The 8758-nt window shown below is 35.3% G+C and overlaps 1 protein-coding gene across 1 annotated transcript in view; it reads right to left on the bottom strand.

Annotated features, from left to right (window-relative positions):
- The window catches only part of MAN2A1 (mannosidase alpha class 2A member 1), a 296885-nt gene that overhangs the window by 121365 nt on the left and 166762 nt on the right, over positions 1-8758 (bottom strand). Inside the window, exons 13-15 of the mRNA XM_042782502.1 lie at positions 5470-5635; positions 3940-4158; positions 3068-3190 (exon numbers count right to left, since the gene is read on the bottom strand). Of these exons, the coding sequence (XP_042638436.1) occupies positions 3068-3190; positions 3940-4158; positions 5470-5635 (508 nt within the window). The remainder of the gene's footprint in view (positions 1-3067; positions 3191-3939; positions 4159-5469; positions 5636-8758) is intronic.

Genomic DNA, 8758 nt, shown 5'->3' with positions numbered 1-8758 from the left:
GACGAAGGAGGGGGAGGCCTTCAATGAGATGGATTGATACGGTGGCTGCGATGATGGGATCAAGTATGGCAGGGATTGTGGGGCTGGCGCGGGATCAGGCAGTGTTTTGTTCTGCTGTGCATGGGGTCGCTATGAGTCGGAAATGGCACTTAACAACAACAACAACATCAAAAAAAAGAGTGGTCAAAAGAGAAAATAAAAAATGTTTAACAATTTGATTATCCTAGATTATCTACAACTATTCTTCCCAGCAATGAAAATTTCTAATTAAGATACCTCTGTATTATCAACATAGATATCTATTAGGGATGTAAGTTGTTCCATAGCAGTGACATTTTCTCAGGCAGAAATTTATTATAACCATGGCCCCCTAATGTTCAGAGATCAGGGCACATGGCAAGGATGAACCACAGCAAGCCATCTAAACTGATGGGAGGCTAGATTCAGAACTAGAGTTTAATCACAGTTAGGTTTACTATGCTGTGAAATATACTTAAAGAACCAGCAGGATATAAAGCAAAATTTCAAACTTGAAAAAAATGACTTGAAAATCACTGGTTTAACTTCCATTATTTAGTATCTAAATATAAGAAAATATGAGAAACCACACAAGTGACAGAGGAACAAATTTAAAGTGCTTATAAAGAATTTATTTTCTTAAGTATTAGAAGCCCTAGAAAGTAAAATAGCATAAAAAAGGCTAGATTTGCAATGTGAACTCCTTTTTCCAGAATTATATAATTTCCTTCCAAATTCATCTGCTTGGCTAGAGGAAAATATTCTGAAATTAATACAATGCATTCTACTTTACGCAGCGTTTGCATGTAGCACACAGCACAAAAGTGACAAGGGGATGAGAATCCTAGAATACAATTCCTATGTATCTGCCTTTTTCCAACACACCCTCCTGCCTCTTTCCTGTATGGTCATTTATTTTCTCTTTGTAAATATATATGATTTGATCTTCCTATCTGACATTAGAGCTATTTAAAGATAAAATAGTTTTAAATTAATTTGTCATTCTTCTCCATGCAGAATAATAATACATAGCAAAGCTACAATTTTACTTTTTTTAAGTATAAGAACAGTTAATGAAAACAAAATACCTGTCCAGTTACAAAAGCTGGTGAGAAAATTCCAATGCATTGCCTATCTACAATGCCTACTACCATGAGCTGTAGTTACTTTTAATTGCTCAGTGATTTAAAACAAAAGCTAGAATTCTTAGCCTACACAGTCCCTTATAATTTAATATTAGATTTTGATTAGAAAGTTTTCCTAAATTATACAACAATAGTAGCTTCTTCAGGGTACAAGTCCCTAGGCCAAAAAAAATCAGGGTGAATATTTTATTGATATTGAGGTGGGGAAAGCTTAGAAAAGTATAAAAGCAAAAGAAGAAACAAATGAACAAACAAGAATACAGAACTGAGTACACAAAACCCAAAAACTACTATAACAGAGAAATAAAATAAATAACAGAGTAAATGACAAACTGAGGGAAAATTTTACAATATATAGGAAAAAAAAAGTTAATGTCTTTACTGTCATTGTTGGATGCTGTTGAGTAGATTTTTCAATTCAGTGACCCCATGTGACAGAGTAGAACTCCCCCACAGGGTTTTCTAGGCTGTAATTTTCACAGAAGGAGATCACCAAGTCTTTCCCCTGCAGAGCTGCTGGGTGGGTTTGAATTGAGAACCTTTCAGTTTGCAGCTGAGTGCTTAATCATTGTGCCACCAGGGCTCCTTGTGTTTACTGTACATAAAAACTGCTTTCAGGTGGCACAACATGAAAAATGATCTATGTCCCTGAGCTATAAATGTAGAAGTTGTTATGTTGGTGACAGTCTTGTTCTGTATGTTTTCACCACAATAAAGTTTAACAGTAACAACAACAACAACAAAAAAAAAACCCTGCTTTCAGATAAATAAGACACACCAATAGAAAAACAGTCCAAGAACATAAGAAACTCATACACACACAAAAGAAATGTACAAAAAAGTTCAACCTCACTAATAATCACGTGGGGTGGGGGTGTACAGTAAAGTATATTTCACTTATTACTGGCACAGCGTTTAATTTGGCTAACTCTGAGAGCTTGTAATAGAATATTAGAGAGCTACTCTCAAAATGCATGGTAGGGTGAAAATTTATGCAGTCTTTCTGTAGGGAAAATATGCAGTATGTATCAAAAGCCTTAAAATTCTTCATGAACTGACAAAAATGACTCTTTTGGTTCTTCTCAAGAAATATTCACACTTGCTCAAAGAATGCTTATCACAATTTTATAATAGTGAAGAATTTGAAGAAAATGTACATACACGATAGGAAATTCTTCAAGTAAACGTAACTGTATATATTAAGATTGTATTGTCAAAGAATATACCATTAGCTTCTGAGCATTTTTACAAAATGTAAAATAAAATATGTGCACTCAGTAAGACAAAACCTAGGAATGGGGTGGGGAGGCTACGAACAGAACAAAAGACAATTAAAAAAAGTACATCAGAATGTTGCCAGTGGTTTTCACTGGCTTATGGAATATTCAATAATTTTTATTGTTTTCTTCAGCTTTCTGCATTTTCAAAATGTGCCAGAATTTTCATTTAGTACCTTTATAGAGAATGATTTGGGAAAAAAACAAACATGGATTGTTTTTTAAGTGCTAAAAATTAAGGAGCAACACGAGGTCCAGTGGGCAATTTATATTTTACATATGGCTAAATATTTTGTATGTATTTATAAACGCTTGTGCTGCGTATGTACAGAATGACACAATAGCACCGTAAGTCTAAGTCAGCTGCCTTCTTTTCAACTTCACATTTCATGGAGCATCTGGCCATTGCTGCATCCTACAATGAACTGTATTCTCACTCTACTGTATTCTAACTCTGAAAAATTATTTACCTAACTTTCAACTATGAGTTGCCAAGTATCAAGACGGGTAGAATACTGTACACAGAAATCATCTATCCCTAATAGAGAATCAAATAATGAAACACATTTTTTTTCTCAATACTCTTTCAACAAGTATCTAGTGGTTGCTCACTGCATTAGCACTTACCTTGGCTTCCCCATCAGGTAAGAAAAGGTAGGCACCACTTTTGTCTTTTTTACTTGTTGTTCCATACCATGAAAATTCCAATTTTACTTCATGATGTTTACCATCTTCTTTATTTATTATTTTCTAAAAATGAAACGATATAAAAGACAATTTACTATTAAGATACTGATTATGTTAAGACATTAAGCATGCAACTGGTTCATGTGTGTGTTGATTTTAAAGAAATAACTGTAAGAATAGATTGAAAATGTTAAGTCTGTAATATTAAAATTCTTCATTGAACATCTCAAACTTTATACTTAGCTTTGAGACATAACACTTTCAAAACAAAAACAAAAAGAATGTACTTCATCAAGAAAGAGATACACAAATTGAAGGTTTAAGCCAATGGTTTTTTCCAGTTTTCTGTTGTGAAGGGGTAGGTTTGTTTAATTCCCAATCTACATAAAGCAGTATTTTTGTAAAGTAACATAAGAGTGAGTTACTAGCAAAATGAAATTTAAATGACATACCAAATACACATTCACATTTTTTAGGATCAGAGTCAATAGACATAAATTTATTCTGTCAAATTGCTTTAAAAGTGTCCATAAATATTTTTAATATTCACAATTTCTGTATTTAGCCCATGGGCCAATGACAGGCAATTCACAGGGCAGCACTATCCACAGATGACACTTGTGAGTAATACTGGACAGTCTGGACCACAAGAAGGAGGAAGATATACCTCATCCGCCCCATCTCCCAGAATATCTGGTACAGATTAGTACATCTAAGTACATCTTTTTTCCCTTTGCATAATTAATCCGAACATGTTGCAGTAAAAAATGACAAAGCTTCTATGAATTTCAGAATTACTTAGGTGCACGTACCTCCATAAGCCCAGACGGACCAAACTGAAGTCTAATAAAGGAGTTCTCTAGCATTATATCTTCTTCAGCACTTTTTATATTCTTTATGTTGAAAATTCCTTTAGTTTCTGTTTTACCATTATATAGAACATAATTAGCTAAGAGTGATTTTGAACTAGCTGATTCCAAAATCTTATAAACTTTCATTCCCAACGGTGGTGTATGTGCTAGAAAAGAGATCTTTAAAAGACAGGGAAGGGAGATTATTAAAGAGAAATGTAACCTACTGAAAGGATAATCATTTGCACTTCTAGCAAGAATAATAACAACAAAAAACATCATATTTGAAAAATAGAGAACATAATACTATTCTAGACATATGTTTTGATAATCTATTGGTAGAGTATCCACATCTTAGTTACCCCAAGCTCACAGGAGGGCTTTAATGTTTTCATTTAACGTGAAATTATGTGACCATCTTCAGTTGTCTCACAATGCTCTTAATGGATGTGTATAGGGGAAATTCTCCATGAAGGCACAGTCTTAGAGTGAACATGATTTCTCCTAATTACTAGAAACCCTTTACAATATTGTGGTATTTCAGCATAATGAAAACAAAAATGGTAAATGTAATATAAAAATATGAAAATTATACACTGAATCCCTGGGGTTTAGCAGATATGAACAACTCAAGCGTGGCTATGCATACAGTACAAGACATGACCTTACCTTTCAAGAGCTGCTGTTCATTTTCTAGATGGAATGTTTTGTATAAAAACTGACCAACACTTGTCTTATGCTTTTGCTTTCTACCTAAAAGGATTAGACATTTAAAATAGCAGCCAGGAATGGCTTTTAACAACCTCTTTTTTTAGGCATTGTAATGAATATGAATCAACTTGAAGGTAGCCAAGTTATGGCTGCATCTTCAGAAGTGTAGTTTAAACTGCACTTCAGACTCTAAAATATGCATCCTTTCTAGTGATGCGGGGCTCAGTTTACTAATTGTTTTAAGAAACTTCCCAAAAGATATCTAGTACTTGTGTCCAGATTTCCCACAACTGCATCTCAGAAAAGAAGCTTCTTAGCTATTTTTGAGTCGTTCTTTTACAGTTTGGTATATGTTATCTTTGCAGCTAAGAGCTGAAACCATACAGTTATTTAGAAGGGTGGTATTATCTCAATTTCAATATGCATAACTGTCATTAAATTGAGTTAGACAGATAATTCAAATTTTTATGAGTAATGATCATTTGTTTACTTAAGAATAAAGTTACAATATACATAGTAACAAAGATATATAATTACATATTAATAATAGGTACTACTACTAATATGAAAATAATATATAGTATACATACTAATATAGATATTAATATTTTGGGGGGATCTGCTTCCTTAAGTGTTGCTTAACTGTCAGTTAAGCTCTCTGGTATTTACAACTTTAACCCACTTCACGCACACTAATACAATGGTGCAATAGGTCACATACATATATATATAAACCATGTATTAGTTACACTTTCTTTAAGCTCTATGGTGACAACATACCTCATAGGCTGTTTGTGAAATACTATTTGCAGTATCCCAAACTGCACTGACTTGAAATTCCACAAGTTTTCCTTCAGCAGAGGACACCTGCACAGTAGGAGAACTCACATACACAGAGACTACTGAGTGTCGGTCTTGTTCCAAAGGATTGTGGACTACAAGGTACCTGCAAAAATAGTGGCTTCACTATTGGGATCTCAAAGTATTTTCACTTCTTTCACACCCTTTGAAAGACCTCAGGTTAAAACCTATAGTCATAAAGCCAACAAAGGGAGGAAAAACTGTAAGGAACATTCTGTAGGATGTCTAGTGAATAGGCAATTAAATCACAACAAATACCATACAGTACAAAGGGTAATGAAATAATAGGGCTCAAAAGCACTTGCCAAAGTCTAAAATGTTTTACAAATGGAAGACAATTAATAAAACTGTAATCAAGTTATTTCCAAATCCCAGAAAATGATGAATATAAATGCAGTCTTACTGATCTTTCTAAAAGAATCAGCTCTGCACAGCTAATACCCTGGTCCCTGCCTAGTCTTGTTGTTGTTGTTGTTATGTGCCGCCAAGTCATCTCTGACTTATAGCGACCCCTTCCTTGGGTTTCCAGGTCGGTATCACTACGGAAGTAGATTGCCCAATCGTCCTTCTGAGGAGTGGCTGGTGGGTTTGAACCACCAGCCTTCTGGTTGACAGCCAAATGCCTTAGGCACTGTGCCATCTTACTAAATAAAAAGTACATAATATGTCTGTTTGCAATTTAACTACAATTAATTGAAATAAAAATTTGACATTTGTTTGAGACCATTAACACAGCAAAAAAATATATGGCTATACATGCAGTATCACATAATTCAAATGTACAATTTTATATACCAAAAAGCAAATTCACTGCCATACAAGTGATCCTTATTATTCAAGAGAGCATATTCTGGACGAAGAGATACTTCAAATGTCTCTTAAAACAGGGGTCAAAATTTTATAACAAATAGTGGTGAAAAAAATTTGATTGGGACTTAGCTAGGAAAAGGAAAACAAAGACTTAGAATAAATTTAGGTGATATTTGCCACTAGGTGCAATTCTTAGGATGAATAAAAAATAAACAAAATAAGATTTTGTCAGAATTTTTCCAACAATATTTTACATTAGCACATTATGATATCCTTCACGTAACATTTAAGTTTCACAGGATGGTTTTTAAATATAATAATATTTGTTAGAAATATTCAAGAATGTCATCATTTTTCCTAAAGGCCTCTCTCAATTCTTTGATATTCAAATAATTCTGATTTGAAGCACTCAACATCCTTGACTTTCTCACTGGCATAACTCTGCCAGATCCTGTCTCATAATTTTGCTTGTGAGCAGAAACAGTCTAGAACATTTTGTAGACTTTGTGAAATCCACATCCTTTGCAAGATTTGGGATTTTATTTTATAATCAATTTGTATCATGTTGTTGTTATGTGCCATTGAGTCAGACCTGACTCATAATGACCCCTCCTTGGGTTTCCGAGGCAGTTATCACTATGGAAGTAGATTGCCCCATCTTCCTTCCGAGGAGTGGCTGGTGGGTTTGAAACGCCAGCCTTCTGGTTAGCAGTCAAGTGCCTTAGGCACTATGCTACCAGAGCTCCTTTGTATCACAGTATCTTCAAATAAATGGAGTCATAGGGTAAATTAAAGGACATTTGATTAATTGTTTAACTCACTGATTCGCTAGTGTATATTTTTATGATATGTAATATTCTTTTCCTATATAATTATATAAGTGCAGAAACACAGAACTGAATGGTCCCACACACAAAAACACCCTAATCCTCACATATAGTACCTATATCAGAGGTGGTAGGAAGTAAGTTAGCATCATAAAGACTCTTAGAATGAAGTTATGGTAATTATCAGAAAACTCTTTCATCCTATAGATGTGTGTGTCATGCATATATTTCAATTCACTAGTTTTTTTTTTTTAATTATCCTCCCCGCCCCCCGCCAGGAAGTCCCCCTTGCTTGATGTGGCACACATTCCTGCAGCATGGCACACATTCCTGCAGCGCACCTCTGGCCGGCCAGAAGACACAACCATAAGCCAGACTCCGGAAAGGTCGAAAAAATGAGTTTCACAGGTCGGGATGTGTCTGCGCCCGGCCCTAGAGGGGCGAGTGTGGACACTCCACAGGTGCCCGGAGGTTTCCACCTTCACAACATGGCTGCTCATGCATATTATTGCTTTCAGTTGCATTATAAACCGTTCATTAAATGGGAAAACAAATTACTTCCAGAGGCCAAAAATAAAGAGAAGGACAAGGGGGAGAGAATGAAGGAAAGGAAAGAAGATATAGCATAAAACCTATGAAAAATCTGACTTAGAAAATATTTATTAGGAGAAGCACTCATGACTTAAATATCCTGAGATACAATATGATAACATGAATGTTTCTAATTTCTATTGGTCTTTTAGTATATATATATCAATATAACTAAGACCTAGCTTATGTCACTTATGTTCATTAAAATTCTGTATGTGTATGAGAAGAGCACATAAAACCATGTACTCACAAGCTTATTTCCAAAGGGCATAGAAACTTCCAAGTACAAGTCACTAGTTGCTGGTAAGCTGACTTTGACTCATGGCCACTTCATATGTGTCAGAGCAGAACTGTGCTCCATAGGGTTTTTAACGGTTTATTTTTTAGAAGGAGATCACCAAGACTTTCTTTTGAGGCACCAACCATTTGGTTAGCAGCCAACGCTTCACAGAGACTCTGGAGTAGTGGATAAAACCCTACTTTAAACAATTCTTAAGGACAGTGAGAGTAATGCTCCCTTGAGAGGTATGCTCAATGGTTACCTGAGGGATTTTATATGCACCCTCCCACTTTACCTCCAACAGATCTTACATTTTGCCTGAACGTTCTCCCATTACAAACACACCTGGAAAGTCACAGATACCAAGATTCATTGTTACCCACAGGGCTGTTCCATATTCCTAAGGCACGATTAAAGTGGAAAAAGAGTTAAGAATCACTTATCTTCCACGCTAAAGATGTTCAAACCAGTGTCCCAGAACGAGTGATTTACTAGTAAATCCCACATTCCCAAAAACTTATACAGTTAACATTTGAAGAACTCTAGAAAATTATGGCCCCAAAGGGCCTTCAGAGACCCTCTAGTCCAATCTCTTAATTCTGCTTTGAGAGCCCTGATGTATCCCAATCCACCGGCCACCCACTAAGCCAAGAATCCCCGTTGGCAAGTTCTCCGGATGCTCCAACTTGCAGAGCTGGTC

Source organism: Orycteropus afer, unplaced genomic scaffold, assembly GCF_000298275.1.
Source record: "Orycteropus afer afer isolate SDZICR_OR568_19922 unplaced genomic scaffold, OryAfe1.0 scaffold00350, whole genome shotgun sequence".
Lineage (NCBI taxonomy): Eukaryota > Metazoa > Chordata > Mammalia > Tubulidentata > Orycteropodidae > Orycteropus > Orycteropus afer.
The sequence above is the reverse complement of the archived record's forward strand: the minus strand, read 5'-3'. Positions and strand labels throughout refer to the sequence as shown.